The sequence below is a fragment of the Urocampus carinirostris genome, chromosome 18 (genome assembly GCF_059441175.1).
Source record: "Urocampus carinirostris isolate Australia breed hairy pipefish chromosome 18, RoL_Ucar_1.0, whole genome shotgun sequence".
NCBI lineage: Eukaryota > Metazoa > Chordata > Actinopteri > Syngnathiformes > Syngnathidae > Urocampus > Urocampus carinirostris.
The window spans coordinates 28,791,650-28,815,557 of record NC_142366.1 but is presented as its reverse complement, the minus strand read 5'-3'; the positions used below and the strand labels follow the sequence as shown (position 1 = coordinate 28,815,557).

Genomic DNA, 23,908 nt, shown 5'->3' with positions numbered 1-23,908 from the left:
GACAGTTAAAATGCAGTCAAGAGCAATGTTCCCTGTAAGTTTCCACGGGCCTGAGCGTTCACACTAAGTCGGTGAGCAACGCTTGAAACAACAGTGAGCAACAGCAATCCCACACACGCAGTTTAGAGGGAACATTGGTCAAGAGTGACAAGATTACTGTACCAGAAAGCTGGCTTAAGTGGAATTGTGAAGAGGAACTTAATTCACATTTCAAGTAATGTTTACATTTTTTGATATGCAGAGTAAATGTTTAAAAAAAAACTATTGACTATTAGAAAATATATTACTTTTTTAACCCTTTATGAGAATGGACCAAACAATGCATGGAGCCTGGAAGAGAATGCAAAAATATAAAACAGAAAATCTCAAACTCTTCTGCCCCAGTTTCCCTCCACTTCCCATTATTTTTACAGATATGTGCATGTAAACTCTCTAACCCAAAGGACATGTGACAGTTTGCTACAGTTCTTTAGGTTTCTAACAGTCTTGTCTTTTAGCAGTCCGGCAGAACCGTTTCCATTCAGCCGTGGTGCCGGCACCGGTGCAAAATGTCACCTTGGATCCCAAACAACGATGGCGTACGCATCGAGACTTTTCCAGAGCTGGAGTGATGACGAGTTCCTTCATGTTCTCAAGAGTGAGCCCAACTCACGGGAACCCATTGAGCGTCCGTCTCTATCTTCTTGAGCGCATGCCGCAGCTCGCCGAAGGCCTCCGAAAGGGTATCGTTTACGATGACCTTCTCGAAAAGATGACCGTACTGGGTCTCCATTGTCTGGGCGCTGCTCACCATCTCCTCAAAGTCTTCTTCCTGTGGAGGGTGCGAAAACGAGGTGAGAAATAAACACAAGGACAGATATGTTCTAGTATCATTTTTTTTAGTATTGAGCTAATATCAAAACTAAGAAGTGATACCAAGCATTGGCATAGGATAGCTGAGTGTACCTTGAGGGCAGGGTTGGGTAGGGTTACTTTAACTTGATTACTTTCAATTACTTTTGGATTACTCCAATGCCAAATATGCTAATAAAAGACCAAATAAACTAAATATGAATAAAATGACTAAATTTTGTGCTGGGTTGGGGAGTAACAGAATAGATGGAACGGCAAAAATGGCAAGCTGTTTGGATTTATTTTCATTTTGTTTCTGTCACAGTTTATGTTAGTTTTGCTGGAGATCAAAGAGATCAAAGCCAGGAGAGAAAGCTGACCACGTGTTGTGAGTCATCATTTTAAGCTAACCTGCATTGGCTCCCTGTTAGCTTGAGTTGTCATTTTAAGGTTCTGTTGGTATTATACCAAATCATGCATGGACTTGCTCCCTCATATCTTTCCGATTTAATTTCCCCCTATGTTCCGATCCCGAGCCTTCGCTCTGAAAATGCTGGTCTACTCGTGATCCCAAGAGCCAAGAAGAGATCTGCAGGTTGGAGAGCGTTCTCCATTTGGCCTCGGTGCTGTGGAATTCTCTTCCCCCTGAGATTCGATCTGCAACCTCAGTGGAAATGTTTAAATCTAGACTTAAACCACACTTCTTTTCTATAGCATATGAATAAACTATATTTTATGTTGACAATATCTGTGTATTAATTGATACTACAACATCCATTGCAGCCTGGTCATCCTGGAAGGTGGATATCCTCATGTGCGATCCTTCCTCAAGGTTTCTTCATTTTCCTCATGTTGAGGTTTTTGAGTTTTTCCTTCATGTAGGTTTTAGATCAGGGTATGGTGTTATAATAGTCAGTAGTTTGCAGTAATCTGTGGTCTGTACAGCCCTTTGGGACTCTTTGTGATAAAGGGCTTTATAAATAAACATGACTTAACTTGACTTGTTTATCTATCAAAATAATTATTGGGATTGGCACTCGGTATAAGCTTTAGTGAGTTAAAAACAAAAAAAAGTGACATTGAGCATCCTGGCCTATTCATGCTGCTATAAAGCTGAGCAACTGAAATTCTCAAACATTTTGGGACAAAAATCCAAACAAAATCAGGATGCAGTCCCGTTTCCTGCACTCACCGAGAACGGCTTAGCGTTTCCCTTCTCGTCCCTGCTTGAAATGAGCTTGGCGTTCGATCTGGTTTCCCGCAATCTCTCGATCGTAGGAGGCTTGACGAAAACGACCAACGGTTTGAACTCTGCCGTCCGTAGGTGTTTTAATGTCTGAGGGGGGGGGGAAGAAAAAAAACTTCTAGGAAATGCAGTAAACACATGTCATTGTGCGCCAAAAAGGAAGACATGGGAGGAGAATTTTAGAGGGGGTCGCTCACATGAGGCTGGACGTCCAAGATGCAGACTTTGTTCTTGGAAACGACGGATCGTATCGAGTCTAAGCTTGTCCCGTAGTAATTCCCTTTGTACTCGCCAAATTCGATGAACCTGGCGGGAAAAAGAGATAAGAAGATTACTGAGAACGTCCTTGAACTGAAGAGAACGGAATTCCTCTCGACATCAGAATTGAATTGGGATTTTTTTTTAAAGGGGACACTAATTAATTATCCATATATTCATTATATTCAGATTCAGATATGCTTTATTGACATTCTTGTACACGTGTATACAGAACGAAATGTCCATACATCTGACCCGCACAGTTTCCTTGAATGTACAGATATAAATAAAATGTTGTATTGAGTTGGAGAATTGAAGTAATAATAATATACTAAATAATTATAGCTATGTATAGTATTATACAGTAGTGCAAAGACTGCAGAGGAGCAGCTAACCAGATGTGCATAATGCACCGCTTATCCTCACTAGGGTTGCGGGGATGGTGGACCCCATCCCAGCTATCTTCTGGCAGTGGGCAAGGGACACCCCGAACTGGTTGCCAGCCAGTCCCAGGGCACACTGAGACGGACAACTCACTCGCTCATTCACACCTAGGGACAATTTGGACAGGCCAATTAACCTGAGGTACATGTTTTTGGAATGTGGGAGAAAATCGGAGTGCCCGGAGGAAACCCACGCAAGCATGGGGAGAACATGCAAACTCCGCACAAGAGAGTCGATCCCAGGACCTCAGAACTGTGCCGCGGACGTGCTAACCACTCATCCACCAGGCCGCCTCACTGTGTATTATTTGACCACTAAATGTCGATGTATGGTGTAGTTAGAGCGAGTGTTAAAAAGAACGAGGACAGATCCAAACTACGTAGACTCAAAGTGACCAAAACACACCATTTTTGGTATCCATATCAGAGAGATAGTAGACAATTATGTCAGCTCCCTCTAGGAGAGGCTCAACTTATGTCAAATAAATGCATATTTCTGGACTTACAAGTAATTAAAACAATGAGAATTTATATGTTAAAACTCTATAACAAGCATCTAAAATTCACCCAAATCCCAATCCGAGACGTACCCAGAGTAAATTGAATGCTGTTGTTGAACTGTGGAGGGTTTTAGTCTCTTTTGAAAGCTAACACTCTGAAATTTTGTTTCCAGTTGAAATAATCACTGCAAGTGGTACCAACATTGAGTACATACGCTGCCCTACTTACGAACGAGATGATCGTTTGTAAGTTGAATTTGTTCGTAAGTTGCTTCAGTGCTATATTTTGTATGTTAAAGGTTTATATAAGTATGTTTAAATACATGGGTAAAAATAAACGGGTATGTACTGAAAGCACGCGTCGATTCTATGAGTATTCCACAGTCAATACCAAAACAATAATCCAAATCCTACCGCAACCTTGATGTGGAGCACTATGAAGAATCAGATCAGTTTCTTTACTTGCAAGGAGTTATCAGGCAATACGGACGGATTACAACACGGATTGTCAAACGATGCAGACATGCTTTTAGGCTGATTTTTTTCACTTTTATTTAATCTGTCGGCATTATTATGTGTTTTGGAGTAAAAAGTTTACACGATTGGATTCACCATTTCTGTGGAGAATTGTGTCATCAGTGGACTACCAGATCACTCTACTGGTGAGCTATCCCGGCTTTATAGTTTTCAAGCTGATCGAGATGTTTCCTTGATGAGTACATTTTGAATCTTCCTGTTCGAGTTATATCTTGAATTCCAAGAGTTTAAGTTTACTAATGATATAGGGCGTGACATTTCGTGAGTGGTGACATTGTAAAGGGCAGTCCGCCGGCGGATTGTTAACTTATTATTTAAATCAATAATTTATTTTAAATGAATTCAGTTTTTTACCACTAGAAGGCTCTCAATAATCCACACTGTCCCTTTAATACCTTCTTTTCTTCAACATTTTTGCTTGTATGTGAATGTGAAATAGGCTGACTTTCCATATTTTTCAGTGTCAACGTCAGCTACAAGTGTGCTTACTTATTGTTGTGAATGTCCGTTTCAAAAAGATGTTTGGAGATGAAATGATATTCCACGCCATCGTTCTCCAAGGTCTTCTTGGGACGACTGGTGTCTGGAAAAAGGTCAGAAAGAAAAAGAACAGTGAAGACAGTTTTTCCTCGTAGCCTTTGAGAGCGCTATTTTTAGGTCAAAAGTGGTTCTGAGACCATGTAGAAACCGCATTTTAAACCTGCGGTCACTGCAAGTTTCCAGCAGATGGCACTAATGCACCATGAATAACCAATAAACAGTCAACACTGTCAAGATAAAAATGATCATTGCTTGTTTTTTTTTTCCCAGAAAACGCATTCATCCATCCATCCATCCATCCATTATCTGCACCGCTTATCCTCAGTAGGGTCGCGGGGGTGCTGGAGCCCATCCCAGCTGTCTTCGGGCAGTGGGCAGGGGACACCCTGAACTGGTTGCCAGCCAGTCGCAGGACACACAGGGACAGACAATTCGCTCGCTCATTCACACCTAGGGACAATTTGGACCGGCCAATTAATCTGACATGCATGTTTTCGGAGTGCGGGAGGAAACCGGAGTGCCCGAAAGAAACCCAACAAGCATGGGGAGAACATGCAAACTCCACACAGGAGGTTGGATCTCATGACCTCAGAACCGTTCCGCACACTTGCTAACTAGAAAACGCATATTTATTTATATTTAACAAACTGGTGTATTAATCTATGGAAGATTCATAGTAGTTGGTAATACTGAATAATGTTGATTTATTGTATAACTCAAGACTTGAGTAGTACAATACCAAGTACCAAAGCTGCTTTTGACACAGTGCGCCACAATATCCTACTAGAACGGTTGGAAAAATGGATTGGTCTCTCAGGAGCCGTCCTCTCGTGGTTCAAATCCTACCTCTCAGATAGGACGCACTGTGTTAAATATGGTGAAACGACATCTGAGCCCTTTAATGTTACCTGCGGTGTTCCGCAGGGTTCAGTGCTCGGCCCCCTACTTTTCAACATTTACATGCTTCCATTAGGTGATATTATTCGCAAGTACAATATCAGCTTCCATTGCTACGCAGACGACACTCAACTATATCTTCCGTTGGAGGAATCTTCCACACTAAACTGTGGAAATTTGGAGGCCTGTCTCACTGAGATAAAAGAGTGGATGTCACTCAATTTCTTGCGTCTTAACTCTGAAAAGACCGAAATGTTAGTCATTGGTCCTTCTAAATGCCGGGACTTATTCTCAAAAACTGCTGTGAACATTGACAAATGTCACATCACACAGAGTGACTCAGTTAAAAATTTAGGTGTCATATTTGACCCTGATCTATCCTTTGAGATGCATGTAAAGCAAATTACTAGAACTGCCTTCTTCCATCTTCGCAACATTGCTAAAATCCGTTCAATACTGTCTCAGTCTGATGCGGAAACAATAATTCATGCATTTGTTACCTCCCGTCTCGATTACTGCAATGCACTACTCTCCGGTCTCCCGAAGTCCAGAATCAAGTCTCTTCAGCTAGTACAAAATGCCGCAGCGAGGCTTTTAACCAGGACAAAAAAGTACGATCACATAACACCGATTTTGGCTAACCTGCATTGGCTCCCAGTTAGCCAAAGATGTGACTTCAAAGTTCTCTTAGTATTGTACAAAATCATACATGGACTTGCTCCCTCTTATCTTTCAGATCTGATCTGCCACTATGTCCCGGTCCGAAGCCTACGATCTGAGAGTGCTGGTCCCGAGAGCAAAGAAGTCTTCTGCTGGTTCGAGAGCGTTCTCCATCCGGGCACCGGTGCTGTGGAATGCTCTTCCCCCTGAGATTCGATCTGCAACCTCAGTGGAAATGTTTAAATCTAAACTTAAAACTCACTTCTACTCCATTGCATACGAATAACCTACTCCTCTTGTCGGTTGAAAATAGTTTGTGTAATATAGTGTAACAATCTGTGAAGCCCTTTGAGACTCTTCGTGATTTAGGGCTATACAAATAAAAATGACTTGACTGACTTGACTACTCATTGTATTCGTAGCTAACGCGTTTAAATCAGTAAAAAATGCTGTTTCACTTTTTCTCAGCTGGAACTTAGCTGTTGGATTCAAAGGGAATCTAACCTGGGTCATAGCGGTAAGTATGCAGAATCTTAATCACTGGACCTCCAGCGATGTACATGACACATGCAAAGGCATCAGATTTTATCTCACCATCACACAATTTTGACGTTACCTGAGACAAATGGCACTGTAAAAATAGTAAGATTGTGAGATGAGGTTAATGCCTTTTCGTTTGTCATCTGTATCGCTGACGGTCAAATAATTAGGATTTGGCACTCTTACTGTGTCCCAAGACAGAGGCGAGCTAAGAGGCTGCAAAGGGCCCGCATGGACTAGGGGCCCCCCCAAATGTGGTTAACTTTTTGGGTGCAAACATTGACCGCATAGTCACTTTGTGTGTACAGTAAACTCAAAAATACTTTTACAAAAATACAAAAAAAATACTACATAATAACTACAAAACTAGATATAAAACGTAGTGCTTAAAAACAGGGAGCTCGCATATTAATTTGCTTTCATTCTGAAAATAAAAAATTATATTACTACAAAAATACTACTACAGTAATACTATATTACAAAATACTATACAGAATTATTTACTCCAAAAATACTCCAAAAAGACGACTACAGTTATTTTACAAAAATACAAAATGATTATGACAAAAATACTACTATGGAAATACTACAAAAATTCTACAATTCTGCTACTAAAATACTGCTTAGGAAATATATCAATTATACTTCTACTTAAATACTCAATTTATAAATACATAATGCTCTAATATAAAAAACTACTAGAGAAATATTACCACAAAAATAATACTACAAGAGGTTTACGACAGAAATACTGCAAATTACTCCTATAGTGATACTCCGAAAATTCTCCAGTGGAAATATCACAAAAATATTACAAAATATAACTACAGTGATATTGTACTACAAAAATACTACAAAAATACTAGAGATATACAACAAACATTCTTATATGGAAATACTACAAAATCAAGAGAGATAGTACATAAAAAATAATAATACAAAGATACAATAATCATAAAACTACTGTAATAAATAATAAAAATACTGAAAAAATATTAAAGATATACAACAAAAAATCTACTTTCGAAATACAACACAAGTACTACAGAAATACAAAAAAATTATATTATGGAAATACTAAATCAAAAATACTTCAGAAATACTGTAAAAAGATTACAAAAATAAAACTATAATAATACTGTAGTACAAAAAAATACTACAGAAATACTACATACATATACGACAAACATTCTTAAATGAAAATACTACAAAATGCAATAGATATAGTACAAAAATAATTATACTACAGTAATACTACAAAAATACAATAATCATAAAACTACTGTAATAATAATAAAAATACTGTAAAAATACTAAAGATATACAACAAAAAAATCTACTTTTGAAATACAACAAAAGTACTACAGAAATACAAATCAATTATACTATGGAAATACTATATAAAAATTACAAAAATAAAACAACATTAACACTAAAAAAAAACTAATGAACTTCATTGAGAATCAGACTTCAGAAATACAAAAAAAATGCAAAAAAAAACCTTAAAAACCCCTATAGTAATACTTTAAAATTAATAACAAATGAAGAAGTGCTTAAAATAGGGACCTAATATACTAGTTTGCTCTAATTTGGTCGTTTCCTTTATCGCTTTCTTTTCTTTATCCTCACTGTAAAATGTGGGACTGGAGTGCCACGTCCAATTTCGTTGTCACAATATATTCAACCCATGTTGTAACCATGACAAAAAAGGTATATTCTATATTCTATCTTCTATTCTATGTTCAAAACCAATTTGATGAAACTCATCCATTTAAATACAGTGGAACCTCGGTTTTCGAATGCCTTTCAGTTCGAACAAATCGGAGTCCGACCAAAAATTTCGAGAAATTCTTGCTTCGCTGTTCGGTCAAAAAATCGGAGTTCGAACGCCGGTAATGCGTGAGTGCGTACGCTAGGGTGCCATGCTGAGCGGCTTCTGGGTGTTTTGGCCCCTTATTATGCCCCCAAAAAAAGTCAGTGCAAGCAGCAAAGTTGCTACAGGTGAAAAAAGAAAAGTAGTGCGTACAAATATTGCATTTAAGAAAGAAATAATAGCCAAATATGAAGGAGGTGTGCGAGTGTCTGATCCTCTCTCCACCGTCTACCTGCGCCTTCTGCTGACCACCACAAAAGTAAGAAATCCTATTCATAATTCTTTTCTTTATCTTTTTATTTTTTATTTTTACACGTTCGTGTTAGCGTAATCTTTCGTACGGAAGATTACGATAACGCGAACGTACTATTAGCCTGGGTTACCTTTGTTTACGTTTAACATTCATGGTAAACATTCAGGGTGTTAGAACGGATTAAAACGATTTACATTATTTTTAATGGGAAAAATGATTTCGGTGATCGAACAAATCGGTTTTCAAACAGGGTTCTGGAACGGATTATGGTAGAGAACTGAGGTTCCACTGTATAAGTATAACATGTCACATGAGTAACCCTGACTCCAAATAGTTGCGCTACACTGCGAATAGGTTCTAGTGTTGGTGCCAATCAAAAAAAGGGGTCTCCAAATCTGTGTTCTTCTTCTGTCCATTAAAGGAAACCAGAACAAAGTGAACTTACGCGGGACGGTCACGCCGAAGTGCTGCGGATCGGAAATCAAAAGTTTCCTTTTCAGCTCGTTCAAGCCGACGCCGGCGGGTCCTGCGGCGAGACAAACCGGGGATCTCATTCCGAAGACTTTTTTCTTTTTAATCGTTTCAGGACGGGACTCACCGACGAGGACCACCAAGCGGTGAGGAGCCCCCTCGTGCTTCTGGTATTTGGTCACCTCCTCATAAGTGGGCACGTCGGCCGTGTCGTAGATTTCACTCTTCTTGCACTCGTACATGGACTTATTGGTCTTCTTGTCTTTCCTGCTGAGTCGGAAGCTTCTTCTGAACCCAACTGATGTGATTGAAATTAAAATAGAAATAAATAAATTGATCTGTTCGAAAGACATTAAATACAATGGTTTCATGCACATGTGTCAAACGCATAGGCTGTGGCCCAAATGTCCTGTCATGATTACTGATGTGACCCAGCTGTGCCCGCTCATTTGGTGCCAACTGCCGCGGGTTCTGATTGGCTCCCGATCAGTATTTGTACCCAGTCCTGTCCGTCCCCTTTTGTCAGTCCGTCTGCGAACCTCAGTTAACACGAAGCAAGCCTTTTTCGACCCTGACTCCCACCTGCCCCGTTATTGCTCCCGTCTGTCTCCGGTTACGACCTGTTTTTATCCTGACCACCTCTGTACTCCCGTCCCGGTTTACAACCTTTGTTTGTCCCCGACTACATCTGGCTTACGACTCGCTTCCGACCCCGACTTGCTCTCCCAGTCCCGGCTACCGACCCGTTTTTTTCCGTCCCTGACACCGCCATCGCTCGCTACAGAAGATCCACTTCCGCGTTCGGAGCACAATCCGACTACGAGAGCGACTTGCTTCCCGCGTTCAGCGATCACCGGATCCTGGGCGCAGGCAGCCCTTTGTGAGAAACGTAACATAATTGGGTCCTGTTTACGTTCTGGTCCTGACACCGCCACTCTCAGACAATGCTAAGAGAAGCACAAGAGAAAAATGAGCTGTGTCGCATTACACAATGACTTGCAGTGTTGAATATGTTTTTTGACTACCGTATCTTAAGCAAGATGGACGCTTTTCACACTACTCAGTGTTATCTCACCCCCCGTCTGAGTTAGAATTTCTTGCTCCTCTTGCTCCTTTTGCTGTTTTGCGTTTGATGTTATGATATGTGATTCATCCATCCATTATCTGCACCGCTTATCCTCTGTAGGGTCGCGGGGATGCTGGAGCCCATCCCAGCTATTTAAGGGCAGTGGGCAGGGGACACCCTGAACTGATAGCCAGCCAGCCGCAGGGCACACAGGGACAGACAATTCGCCCGTTCATTCACACATAGGGACAATTTGGTTAGGCCAAGTAACCTGACATGCATGTTTTTGGAATGGCCTCCCTTCTATTTAAGTTCAGTGGTCTCACTCTCCCTTTGTCAGTCCGTCAACGAACCTCTGCCAAGACGTGGGTTTTGACTCTGTCCGGTTTCCCGCCTGTGTTTCCTGTCCGGTATCGTTCCTGTCTGTTTTTGTCCTGTTTATTATTATCTCCAGTTTTCGTTCCCGTCTAGATTGTCCTGTTTGATTTCGATATCCTGTTTTGATATCAGTCCTGTCTGTACCGTCCTGTCCGGTTTCGACCCCATCTGTCCGATATCTGCTCGGGCAATTGGTATCGATCTCGTCGGCCTCTGGCTCCCTATCATTCCACGCCAGACTGCTGCCTGACGTGCATGACTCCCCATTTCTCGTAAAATAAAAAGCTTGTGTGAGAAACGTCACACATTTGGGTCCTGATCCTGTTCTGGTTCATGACACAATGAGTTTGACACCCCTGGTTAAAGGGGGACTTAATGAAGTCAAGAAAATATTACATGTAATAAATACAAACCTTTGGTTAATTAAAAAGATGAAAATGAGATAGAAATGAGTTGAGCTTCAAAGAATAAAGTAAAGAAAATAGGAGGATGATAAGACCAAAACAAATACAGTAGATAAATAAACACAGGAACAAAGCGGGGAGGAACAGAAAAGTGAAGAATAAATCTCTCACCTACTCGAGATTCGTTAAGAAAATCAGCCTCCTCTGGTGATGAGAAAAAGAAGAACAAGAAAAAAAGGTCCAGAAAAGACACATATTGTCAAAGTAGAAAAGAAATAAGCAAGATTCAGGTTCATCACTTGTTTGCTAAGTTCAACTACCGGTGATTCACTGTCATCCAATTCTAAAATCTATGGCATTGAATATATTATGAACCGTGGACGTATATTGACGTCAATGGCAGCAAACAAAAAGAAAATACACAATCTGTCACGGTTGACTGATTGGTTTCCCTCCTATTTAAGATCAGTGCTCTCACTCACCCTTTGTCAGTGCGTCAACGAACCTCTGCACCCTCAATACGTGGGTTTTGACTTTTCTAACGGTCTCCAGTTTTGTTCTCATCTAGTTTGTCCTGTTTAATTTCGATCTCCAGTGTCTGGTATCGTTCCCGTCTATTTTTGTCCTGTTTGCTATCGGTCTCCAGTTTCGTTCCCGTCTAGTTTGTCCTGTTTAATTTTGATATCCAGATTCGTTCCCGTCTATTTTGTCCTGTTTAATATCGATCTCCAGTTTCGTTCCCGTCTATTTTGTCCTGTTTTATTTCGATATTCTGTTTCTTTATCAATCCTGTCTGTCCCGTCCTGTCCAGTATCGACCCCATCTGTCCGATATCTACTCGGGCTATTGGAATCGATCTCAGCTTCCTGTCTTTCCACGCCAGACCGCTGCTTAACGTGCATGACTCCCCATTTCCGTCTATCTCGTCTTGCTTGTTATCGGACTCCAGTCTCCAGTGCCTGATATTAATCCTGTCTGTCCCGTCCTGTCCGGTATCAAACCCATCTGTCTGATATCTGCGCGTGCAATCGGTATCGATCTCGTCTGCCTCTGGCTTCTGTCATTCCACGCCAGACTGCTGCCTTACGTCTTCCACCAACGATCGCCTAATCACTGGCGTTTGCGTTTTGATATGCAGTGTCTGGTATTGTTTCCGTCTATTTTTCTCCTGTTTGATTTTGATCTCCGGATTCGTTCCCGTCTATTTTGTCCTGTTTGATATTGATCTCCAGTTTCATTCCCGTCTATTTTGTCCTGTTTGATATCGGTCTCCAGTTCCGTTCCCGTCTAGTCTGTCCTGTTTAATTTCGATCTCCAGTGTCTGGTATCGTTTAAGTCTATCTCTTCTTGCTTGTTAACGGACTCCAGTCTCCAGTGCCTGATATAAAACCCGTCCGTCCCGTCCTGTCCCGTATCTCCATCTGTCCGATATCTGCTTGTGCAATTGGTATCGATCTCATCGGCCTCTGGCTTCCAATCATTTCATGCCGGACTGCTGCCTAACGTGCATGACTCTCCATTTCCCTTAAAATAAAGCTTGTGTGAGAAACGTCACGCATCTGGGTCCTCATCCTGTTCCGGTTCTTGACACAACCATATCCTTGTCCATAGCTTTGGACATTCTAATACCAATAATCTCCCAAATATATGTAATAAAGTACACAGTAAGATTACCAGTGTTAATATAAAACTGTACATAAGGGTACATAAGGACCATATGTTCACTGTAGTTGTATTAAATGTTTACTCTTTGAGGGTTAATTTAACTCTGGTTATTCAATTGTACTCAGTACTAGTGTTAATTTAACACTTACAGAGTAAAGCCTTACCATTACCTCAGTAAACATATGGTCCTTGTCTATAAATGTTAAATAAATATATTATAAATTGTAAAAAAATACAATCATATGATACATTCTATAACTTTGTTATATTAGCTAGTGCTGTTAGTTGAGTTGGCGCCATATAAAAAAATAGTACAGACGCTCCCCTACTTACGAAAATTCGACTTACGATAAACGGTAGATACGAACAAGTTTTGTATAGTGCACCTTTTTCCAAGTAAAGGACGGTACTGTAGTGCTTGTTTACGCCGCTACTGGCGTGTGGCGCTGCGAGAGCTCGCCCAGCATCAACCCCGAAGAAGAAACCCGGCTTCTACTTCCTAGTTTGTGTGTATACACATTGCACTGTATCTCTAGCTCGCTAAGGACTTTGACATTTTAATTGTTTAATATCTCGTGCATCCATTCAATATGGTTGGTGTAAAGTGTAAAGAAGAGGCGACCCGTTTCATTTGGAATGAAAGTGGAATAAGAAAGCTTGATGCGGTTGAGAAAATGGTCGGAACGCTTTTTTTGGGCCACTTTTTACCACGGAGGAGGACCTCTTGAAGCGCATCTTCCAAAAGTAAGTTAAACTTCACTTTATTTATCTTTATAGAGCATATTATGTTATCAAATATTTATTTTTTCGTACAAAACAATACAGCTTACTTATACAAGCCTCAAACATACTTATATAAAAGTTAAACATACAAAATATAGCACCGAAGCAACTTACGAACAAATTCAACTTACGAACCATTGTTCGTAGGTAGGGCAGCGTCTAAGCAAAACCAGTGTTAGATTACTTATCTTTCTTATTGCATGAGCGGTAAATACAATTAGATTAAAACCTCACTCAACGAGAGGTGTTAATTGTACCTTTAATTTCCTCAACTGTAAGAAACGGCAAACGAAGCACAAAAAAAGAAATTTCGTGTTAGCCAAAAAGTTGAAGACAGGTTGAGCACATTTAATTGAAGCAGAAAATGACAGAGAGGACCTACCACTTTCTACAGGCACATCATCTTTAAAAAGAAAACACAATTTCCAATGTCTTTATTATCTTAACACATGACAGTATTGGGAATGTATTGTGTTTTCTGTTTTCATTATTCATGTACTCTTTAGAAAAACAATCTGGTTTGAAAATGATAGGGTTGCAATTATTCAAGCGTTGATTTTTTCCGTTTTTTTTACACTGTCCCATTTTAATGAAGCAGTTTGTCAGAGTTGATTCCAGTGAATCAAAGTAAGCTCTTCCCACTTGATGAGAACTGCTCAATTATCGGTAATATTATGTTTTCTATCATTTTTTATGGATTTAATTAATCAACATATTAACTATTGTTAAAATAATCTGCTGGAATTTCATCCCAATTGGCCCTGCCCGTGTGGCACCAGCTGCGGCTCATTGACAGATTGGCTTTCCGTCGTTTTAAGCTCAGCGCTCTCACTCTTCCTTTGTCGGTCCGTCAATGAAGCTCTGCCCCGCAAGACGTGGGTTCTGACTCGGTCCTGTTTCCCGTTGGCATTTCCTGACCAGTATTGTTCCCGTTTATTTTTTGTCCTGTTTAATATTGGTTTCCAGTTTAGTTCCTGTCTATTTTTGTCCTGTTTATTATTCTCTCCAGTTTTCGTTCCCGTCTAGTTTGTCCTGTTTTATTTCTATATCCTGTTTCTTTATCAATCCTGTCTGTCCCGTCCTGTCCTGTCCGGTATCGACCCCATGTGTCCGATACCTACTCGGGCTATTGGAATCAATCTCGTCAGTCTCTGGCTTCCTGTCTTTCCACGCCAGACCGCTGCCTAACGTGCATGACTCCCCAATTCCCGTAAAATAAAGGGCTTGTGTGACAATGTCATGCGTTTGGGTCCTGATCCAGTTCCGGTTCATGACACAAATGTCATAAGAATTGATTTAGCAGCCCTATTTTATTTTATTAAGTGCAAATTAGATTACATCTCCCATCATTACATAATAAGGTGTGCAATTGTCCATGTAAAGATGCATATACATACAAGAAAAAACTTACTGGATCGTCGAATTGAAGACCTCTGGATGGGGAGAACTGCCACAGGGCTTCGCAAAGCTAGCCTCCTGTAAAATATACGGTCATATCGTCAGAGAGTAATAAAGACACTCTATAACCCAGTTGGAACCTTGTTGGACCAATCGAAACACACTAGTTCCACTCTAAAGTAAAGTATGATTTTTTTCAAATTCAAGACATAGTTTCTACCAAACAAAACCAACATCGAGCATGAACCCACAAAAAAATTACAAAACTGCAAATACGTGTGATTTCTACTGTTGACTTTGTGAGAACAGTTCAGGTATGTGTGGCTTCTACTGAGCAGATAAATAGATAGATAGTTTCACACTTCCAGCACCAGCATTCTCGAAAAGGATTGCTCGCAATATGTAACAAATGGTATGAAAATATCTATGACTTTTGCTCCTCCGTGTTACATGTCGAAGTGTCCTTGGGTAAGACACTGAACCCCTAATGCCCCCAATAAGCAGGTTAGCGCCTTACATGGCTGCACGGCCGCTATTGGGAAATGTGAAGCACACTGTAAAGCGCTTTGGGAAGTCTTGACTTGAAAAGCGCTATATAAATGCAGATCATTTCATTTAATTTCATTTTATGTCAATAACTGGATACTTTTCCATTTGTTAAATCCAAAACATTGAGAGTGTTATTGTCAGGAACAGAATGAAAACATGACCCACTTGCGTGACGTTTACCACAAGTTTTGTTGAAAGAGAGAGTAAGGGCTGCGCCCAAGAACCGGTGTTCGCTGGGCGCGGGAAGCAAGTCGCTCTTGTACTCGAATTGTGATCCGAACAAGGAAGTGGATCTTCCGTAGCGAGCGTAGGGGCGGAAAACTGGTCGGTAGCCGGGACTGGGAGAGCAAGACGTGGTCGGGGTCGGAAACGAGTCGTAAGCCAGAACGGGAGAGTAGACGTAGTCGGGAACAAAAAGGGGTTGTAAGCCGTGACGGGAAAGCAGACGTGATCGGGATCAAAACGGGTTGTAGCCAGAGACAATTGGGAGCAAAAACGGGACAGGCGGGGGTCGAGGTCAAAAAAGGCTTGCCTTGTATACACAAAGATTCGCGGACGGACTGACAACAGGGGATTGACAGGACTCGGTTCAAATACTGACAGGGAGCCAATCAAAACCCGCACAGGTGATTCACATTGGTAATCATGACAGTTATTGTTTTGAAGTATTGCTTTTCAACCTGGTTCTGCTCAGTTTCAATGATTTTGTCAATGTACTGAATTCATCTTTGACTTCTGCTTCTTCTTCATCAAACGTAAATGGTCGCCTCACCCATGGTAGATACAGCATGTCACAAAATTGAGTACACCCCTCACATTCACTAGCAATGACGACTATCGATGTCAAAAAATCCTTTGAACTGCGCTGGCAGTAGATGAGTTCATTGATATTCTTACCTCTCTTGAAATTGTTTGGATGGTATCAAGCCCGCCCGGGGGTTAGCGTCTCCTTCGAGTTTGGCCTGCCACCAGGTGGCGTCATCTTGGCTCATAATCTGCAGGATGGTACCCTTTTTGAAGGCCAGCCCCGCCTCCTTACATGGGATGGCTTTGTCGTCTTTCGGGTCGTAGTCAAAGAGTGCCTTCACGAACATCTGCACACCATCCAATATTCAATGACCTCTACGGACGTTATTGGCATTAACTCGTTCACCGCCATTGACGGCGACAGACGTCGGCAGTGAAGGAGTTTATCGATGATGACCCACCTTTGGCTCCTTGGCCGATATGTCCTCCTTAATCGCGGGAACGACTTTAAAGGTGATAGCTCCTTGAGACTGAGCCTGGAAAGACCAACATGTATAACATGATTATTACATATGTAATTGAATTCTGCTAAAAAAAAACTACAAGAGAGTCCATTTTCCAGATGCACACTGTAAATCCCTTCAGGTGTTCAGTTAAACCAGTGTTTCTCAACTTTTTTGAGCCATGGCACACTTTTTGTCACAAAAAAATACAAGTGGATTGTTTTGGTTGATATACTTCTTTTTTTAAACCCACTTTTTCAAGTTTTACTAAATCTATACCTTGTTTTTTCTAGGAAAATGACAAAAATAACACTCAAAATTAGCAAAATAACCGGCCCGTAGAACAATAACATTTTCTATTTTGTACCTTTTTTAGTACAATAAGAAAACAATAATTCAAAGCAGCACAATTATGTGCAATACTTTTAACTTTCTTTGATTTAATGCAATCAAAAACAAGTTATTACATGTAATGTACTACTTCCATCCATCCATCCATCCATTATCTGCACTGCTGATCCTCAGTAGGGTCGCGGGGTTGCTGGAGCCTATCCCAGCTATCTTCGGGCAGTGGGCAGGGGAAACCCTGAACTGGTTGCCAACCAATCGCAGGGCACACAGGGACAGACAATGCACTTGCTCATCCACACCTAGGGACAATTTGGACCGGCCAATTAACCTAACATGTTTTTGGAATGTGGGAGGAAACCGGAGTGCCTGGAGGAAACCCACGCAAGTACGGGGAGAACATGCAAACTCCAAACAGGAAGGTTCGATCTCATGACCTCAGAACTGTGCCGCACCTGCGCTAACCACTGCGTCGCTGTGCTGCCTTAATGTACTACCTAATCAGCAGATAATTAGTGTATAAAATATATAGCAATCTGCTGTTTTTGTTCATTATTTTTAATAGGATCAACAAAAAATATCTGCCAGAGTAACAAAAAACTATGTTCTACCTTTTTTTAGTAAAATAAGAAAATAATCATTTAAATCAGCAAAATTATGCAAGATGTTTTACTTTATCCAATTGATATTATTAGTTTTTGCAGTGCAATATTAAACCAGTTTATCAAAGAAAATAAGTTGTTAAATATACTGTACCATTTAATGAGCAGTTTTTTTAAGAAAATAACAAATATAGTAATCTACTGCCCCCTACTGATATAATTGAATGTTACAGATACCCAGCAGATAGCTGGAAAAAAACAAAGATACTGAACAATAGCATACAAGATATAATTGGGAAATTCCCTGGGGCACAATAGAGAACGTCTTACAGCACACTAGCTGACAGCATGTGGAAGTCATAGATTCCTGGATGAGTGTCGGGAAGTATTTGCCTCACAAATTTGCTTTGGACTGGGGGACATACCAGAATACGAATAATTTCTTCTGGTTTCTTGTCATCCACAGGGATTCCGTTGACCTCCTTCAGCTCATCCCCAACATGAATAAGGCCTGTGATAAGTTCATAGTTTAGTAAAAATTCAGAAAAAGGAGAAGATACTGTCAGAACCCGAACAGACGGTGGACCCAGATGCGTAACGTTTTCACGCAAGCTTTATTTTACGGGAACGGGGCAGTCATGCGCGGGAACACAAACGCCAGCGATTTGGCGATCGCTGGGCAGAAGAAGTTAGACAGAGAAGTCAGGTACGGGGAAAACAGGAAGCCAGGGGCAGACGAGATCAAAACCGGACAGGTATTAGGTCACCACCATGTTTTTCCGGCATCCTGCCACCACGCAGAGCTTTGTCCCAGGACGGGACGGAAGGGATCGATACCGGATACTGGAGCAAGATATCGGACAGGCAAGGACAGACGGGATAGATACCGGATACTGGATACACGAGCAAGATACCGGACAGGACAGCACAGACGGGATCAATACTGGGTACTGCAGCAAGATACCTGACAAAACGGGACAGATGGGATCGATACTGGATACACAAGCAAGATACCGGACAGGACAAGACAGACGGAATCGATACCGGATACTGGATACACGAGCAAGTTCCGGACAGGACAAGACAGACGGGATCGATACCGGATACACGATCAAGATATTGGACAGGACGAGACAGACGGGATCGATACCGGGTACTGGATACATGAGCGTGATATCGGACAGCGTCAAAATACACTTCTTGCAAGTGCAGAGTTTCGTTGACGGACCGACAAGGAGTGAATGAGAGCACTGAGTTTAAATAGGAGGGGAGCCAATCAGGCTACGAGCAGCAGCTGGCGCCAAACGGGCGGGCCAAAGTGAGGGCAATGGGCAACCGTGACACAATAGACTTTGAATTTGCGAGGAGAACAGGAGAGGACCCAACACTCAGATATACCAAGCTCTTCTAAAAGTCATTTCTTTTTAGTAAATGTCTTAGGTTACAAAAAGCAGATTCATGCTAAAGGACGTGGACACCAAAGAACAGCAACATGATTGGCCGATAGTGATAGTGCATGATATTGAAGGGTGAAGGCAGAGGGGATCAGGCTTTTCCCAAGGCGGACCCTTCTAATAGTAAAAATAATGATCTGGCATTCTATGCAGTCTACTTTGCAGGTGTCTAGCCGGTTACATAAATGTTTACAAAAACAAAGACTAAGAAAAATGAAATAATGGCACAAACCACTTCTGTCGGCGGCCCCTCCTTTCATGATCCGGGCCACAAGGATAGCTCCCGTGTGATCGTCTTGCTTTATCGTAGCTCCCTATGAGAAGTATGCCGGGACATCAAGCCACGCATGGACACAACAGGAGAAAATGGAGGAACTCACGAGGGGCTCTTTGTTTTTAACCAGTCGTATGATCTTCACGGAATCCTCATCCTCGTCGAGGTCTTCAGGCATCGGAGGTAGCTCGGGGTCGTAGTTTTTCTCTGCAACTGTGTCGTGGACTGACAGAAGGCTCTTGAGTAGAGATAGAGGGCATAAAGACATGAACAGCAAAAGTTAAGAGTGTAAAATATTTCAATAGACTATAAAAGCTCAAATATGGCATCCTCACCTTCAAGTGAGGCTTGGCCAATAGATTGAGAAGCTCACTGACTTCACTTGTAGCGGATTTTCCTTGAAGCTCCTCAGACAGCTAAAAAATTATATACATTGACATATCTAAAAGAACATATTATTACAGACTTCCTACAGCTTAAGGCAAGTTGACTTGTTAAGACTTTTTAAAATTAAATTTAACAAAACTCTCATGATTACTGATGTGACTCAGCTGGGCCAACCGCCGCGGGTTCTGATTGGCTCCCTGTCACTATTTGAACCCAATTCTGTCGGTCCCCTGTGGTCAGTCCGTCTGCGGACTTCAGTGTATACTAGGCGATACTTTTTCGACCCGGACTCCCACCTGTCCCGTTTTTGTTCCCGTCTTTCTCCGGCTATGGCCTGTTTTGATTCTGACCACGTCTACTCTCTCGTCCCGGCTTACGACATTTTTTTGTCCCCGACTACGTCGACTCTCATGTTTACGACTTGTTTCTGACCCCGACCATGCCTTGCTCTCCCAGTCCCGGCTACCGATCAGTTTTTCCGTCCCTGACACCGCCATCGCTCGCTACGGAAGATCCACTTCCGTGTTCGGATCACAGTCCGGGTACGAGAGCGACTTGCTTCCCGTGTCCAGTGAGCATCGGATCATGGGCGCTGCCCATCGTCTTTCCTTCAATAAAACTTGTGGTAAATGCTACGCAATTGGGTCCTGATTCCGTTCTGGTCGTGACAAAAACCCCATATGATTTAGCAGCAACTGTAGTCAATTGTTTATTTTTGGTTTTAATTTTTTGGGCATATTTTGGTCCAGTTGAAAATGTTCCATTTTAAAAACATAAGGCCAACGTTTTAGACATGAAAAACAAGAAAAAAAGGGATGTTTACAGTAATTCAAAAGTGATAGATAACTACTAATTCTAGGCGATACTTTTTCGACCCGGACTCCCACCTGTCCCGTTTTTGTTCCCGTCTTTCTCCGGCTATGGCCTGTTTTGATTCTGACCACGTCTACTCTCTCGTCCCGGCTTCCGACCTCTTTTGTCCCCGACTACGTATACTCTCCCGTTCTGGCTTACGACTCGCTTCCGACCCCGACCACGTCTTGCTCTCCCAGTCCCGGCTACCGACCCGTTTTTTTCTGTCCCTGACACCGCCATTGATCGCTACTGAGTTCGGAACTTAATCCGAGCACGAGAGAGACTTACTTCCTGCGTCCAGCGAACACCGGATCGTGGGCACAGCCCTTTCTCTTTCCTCCAATAAAACTTGTGAGAAATGTAATGCCATTGGGTCCTGTTTCCGTTCTGGTACTGACATTAACTTTAGTAAAGCCCTCCATCAGAGGCTAATTTTAGACATGGAAAAGTCCAAGCTTTAACTCAATGGCCAGTCTTTAACTCAAAGCTGCTTTCAGACTTGAATTTGAGATAAATGGTACAGATGAGGCTAACTTTCGTGCTGTCTGGCTTAAAGCTTTCACTAAGTTAACTGAAAGCCGCTTTAAATATTTGACTCGTCAATGGCAAAGTCAAGTTGATTCTGATTTAAAGCTTTAATTGGAGTTAAGTCTTCCAGCAGACACCAAAATCAGTGCTGTCAATGTAAAAGTTCTAACTTCTACTGACTGACGGCCACTTTGACTAGCCTAAAGCAAGTCAACTAACTGAACTTAAAGTTTCAACCATTTCCGTATCAGCAATAACAATTACTGATCATGAACAATGGAAGAATAAAAGAGAAGCTTACCTAGCTTAGCATAAAAACTGAAAAAAAATTGCAACCAAGTTTAGTTTTACTCACAAAAAACTCAAACAAATAGCTTCAAAGCTAATTTAACCGGAGTTAAAGTAGGTGAATGTGATGGTGGTATTTCTGTAGCTGTAGGGTTTTGAAATAGCATTTTTAAAGACAGGCTTATATTCTTGTTAAGACCAGAACAGAGACAGGACCCACTTGCGTACAATTCTCTCAGTTTTATTGGGAAGAAGGGAAAGGATCGCACACACGATCCGGTGATCGCTGGTCGCGGAGAGCAGGTCGCTCTGAACGCGGAAGTGGCACTTCCGTGGCGAGCGATGAGGGTGTCGGGAGCGAAAAAAACAGGTCAGTAGCCGGGACAGGAGAGCAAAAAACGTGGTCGAGATCAGCAACGAGTCGAAAGCCAGGAGAATAGACGTGGTCGAGATAAAAAAGAACGGGTCGATAGCCGGGACACAGACGGGAGCCAAAACATGAGTGAGTTGAAAAGCTTGCCTAGAGTAAACTGAGGTTCGTAGACTGACTGACAACAGATGACAGCAATGAGTGGGTTTAAATGGGGACAGGGAGCCAATCAGAGTCCGAGACAGTTGGCGCCAAATAAGCGGGCACAGGTGCTTCACATCAGTAATCATGACATTTCTCCGTCCTGATACAAATAAATGACGAACCTAACAAGCACATACTTTAAAGCAACTTTAATTAATATTACTGTTTATCCACTTACTTGATTGCACAAACCCGTAGCATCGTTCAAGACTGGACTGGGTTTACTCTCTTCATAATGCTGCAGTCGATCGTGAATCTGGAACGACAGATTATGTTCAGTGACTCGCAGGGAAGCAGGGAGGCAGTGCCTTATCAGTCACCACGGGAAAAAAAAATTAATGGTACTTATTCAGTGATTAGGCAGTGTCTGAAACTCATGAGAATAAGTTAGCGGACACCAGGCCAGCCATAAAGTTGCCTGCCCTATTTTTCACAACATAAAACACAATAAGACGACTAATCGCAAAAAAAAAGTATTAAGGATTGATAATCAGAATATATAACAGAACAACCCTTTAAAATTAAGTTTGTTATAAATCTACTTATAACATTCATTGCATGTATATGACATGGCTGTTTTCCATTGGCCATCAGTATGTACCTGTATTTATTCATCTTCATTCATGCAATATTTGCGTTCCGTCATGTGCTACAAGCCACATGAGCTCCTCTTTCCACGATGCTTTTAATGTACGTTTTTCGTTTTGTAGCGTCATCAATTTTGTTAGCTTCTTTTGAATCTTACTTCTGGGGCTGAGGTTTTGGCTTGATTCCTAACCACTTATCCATTTTTCTTGTGTTCTCGGTGCATCTACTTTGGAAAATGATATGCAAAGGCATGACCTTATAACGCTCAGGAAAGTCCGGTAGTACAAAAATATTCGCTGCAGGCTTCTGATTGGCTGCCGAGTATGCAAATTGCCAAACAAACCGTCCGGGCAGACGTTATTTCAGACACTGGTTTTCTCATTTAACTTGACAATTTTTCGATTTTCTTATTCAAAATTACACAAAATTATGAATTATATCAAAAGAATGAAGGACGTTACTTTCTTGCCTCAGGGCAGAGGGCAATAGTGAGACCAAGTATTCAGATTTAGTGCACACCTCAGCTCCAGACAATAGAATATGTGCTAGCATAAGCAAGCTAACAGCAAGTCTTGCCATCCAGTCATTATTTTCTCATTACATTTTTTCGTAATGGAGGATTTCCTATCTATTGATGCTTTTATCTCAAAGGAGCAGTATGTACCATGTTGTTGTGCTTAGCATCTGCAACGTGAGGCACACAATTCTCTTGCCTCATAGCAGTGGACGATAGTGAGACCATAGATTCTGATTCTGGCCACACTTCAGCCCCTAACAATATAAATAGTGATAGAATTACCAAGCTAACAGCAAGTTGTGCCATCCAGTATATATATATTTTTTCTCGTTGTGGGGACAATGTTTCTCAATGCTTTTAATTAAATTGAGCATAGCATAGACTTAAATTATAAGTTATGGTAAGACAATATAACTTTTGATTCTATGCTACATTTTAAATATTGCTTTCTTGCTCTACCAATCAAATGATGAATACGATGTCATGATTACCGATGTGAATCACCTGTGCCCGTTCATTTGGCGCCAACCGCTGCGGGTTCTGATTGGCTTCCTGTCCCAATTTTTACCCAGTCCTGTCAACCCCCTGTTGTCAGTCCGTCTGCAAACCTCTGTTTATTCAAGGCAAGCCTTTTTCGACCCGGACTCCCGCCTGTCCCGTTTTCGCTCACGTTCGTCTCCGGCTACGACCCGCTTTTGATCCCGACTACGTCTACTCTCTAGTCCTGGCTTATGACTCGTTTCCGACCCCGACCAAACTTTGCTCTTTGCTCTTTTTCCGTCCCTGACACCGCCATCGCTCGCTACGGAAGATCCACTTCCGTGTTCAGATCACAATCCGAGTGCGACTTGCTTCCCGCATCCAGCAAACACCGGATCGTGGGCGCAGCCCTTGCTCTTTCTTTCAATAAAATTGTGAGAAACCATTACGCAATTGGGTCTACCCTGTGTG

The 23,908-nt window shown here is 41.6% G+C and overlaps 1 protein-coding gene across 4 annotated transcripts in view; it reads right to left on the bottom strand.

Annotated features, from left to right (window-relative positions):
- Positions 1-271: 271 nt before the first annotated feature.
- The window catches only part of mpp7a (MAGUK p55 scaffold protein 7a), a 54,578-nt gene continuing 30,941 nt past the window's right edge, over positions 272-23,908 (bottom strand). For 3 of the 4 annotated variants that reach the window (XM_088322173.1, XM_088322172.1, XM_088322174.1), the window contains 15 exons: positions 22,031-22,108; positions 19,556-19,636; positions 19,327-19,458; positions 19,179-19,260; positions 17,918-18,003; positions 16,501-16,575; positions 16,190-16,386; positions 14,757-14,821; positions 11,069-11,101; positions 9,177-9,347; positions 9,024-9,104; positions 4,305-4,398; positions 2,275-2,383; positions 2,024-2,167; positions 272-811 (listed from right to left, as the gene is read on the bottom strand). In XM_088322173.1, the coding sequence (XP_088178299.1) occupies positions 632-811; positions 2,024-2,167; positions 2,275-2,383; positions 4,305-4,398; positions 9,024-9,104; positions 9,177-9,347; positions 11,069-11,101; positions 14,757-14,821; positions 16,190-16,386; positions 16,501-16,575; positions 17,918-18,003; positions 19,179-19,260; positions 19,327-19,458; positions 19,556-19,636; positions 22,031-22,108 (1,608 nt within the window). In that variant the 3' untranslated portion in view covers positions 272-631. The remainder of the gene's footprint in view (positions 812-2,023; positions 2,168-2,274; positions 2,384-4,304; positions 4,399-9,023; positions 9,105-9,176; positions 9,348-11,068; positions 11,102-14,756; positions 14,822-16,189; positions 16,387-16,500; positions 16,576-17,917; positions 18,004-19,178; positions 19,261-19,326; positions 19,459-19,555; positions 19,637-22,030; positions 22,109-23,908) is intronic. The other variant, XM_088322175.1, reaches the window with a different exon arrangement.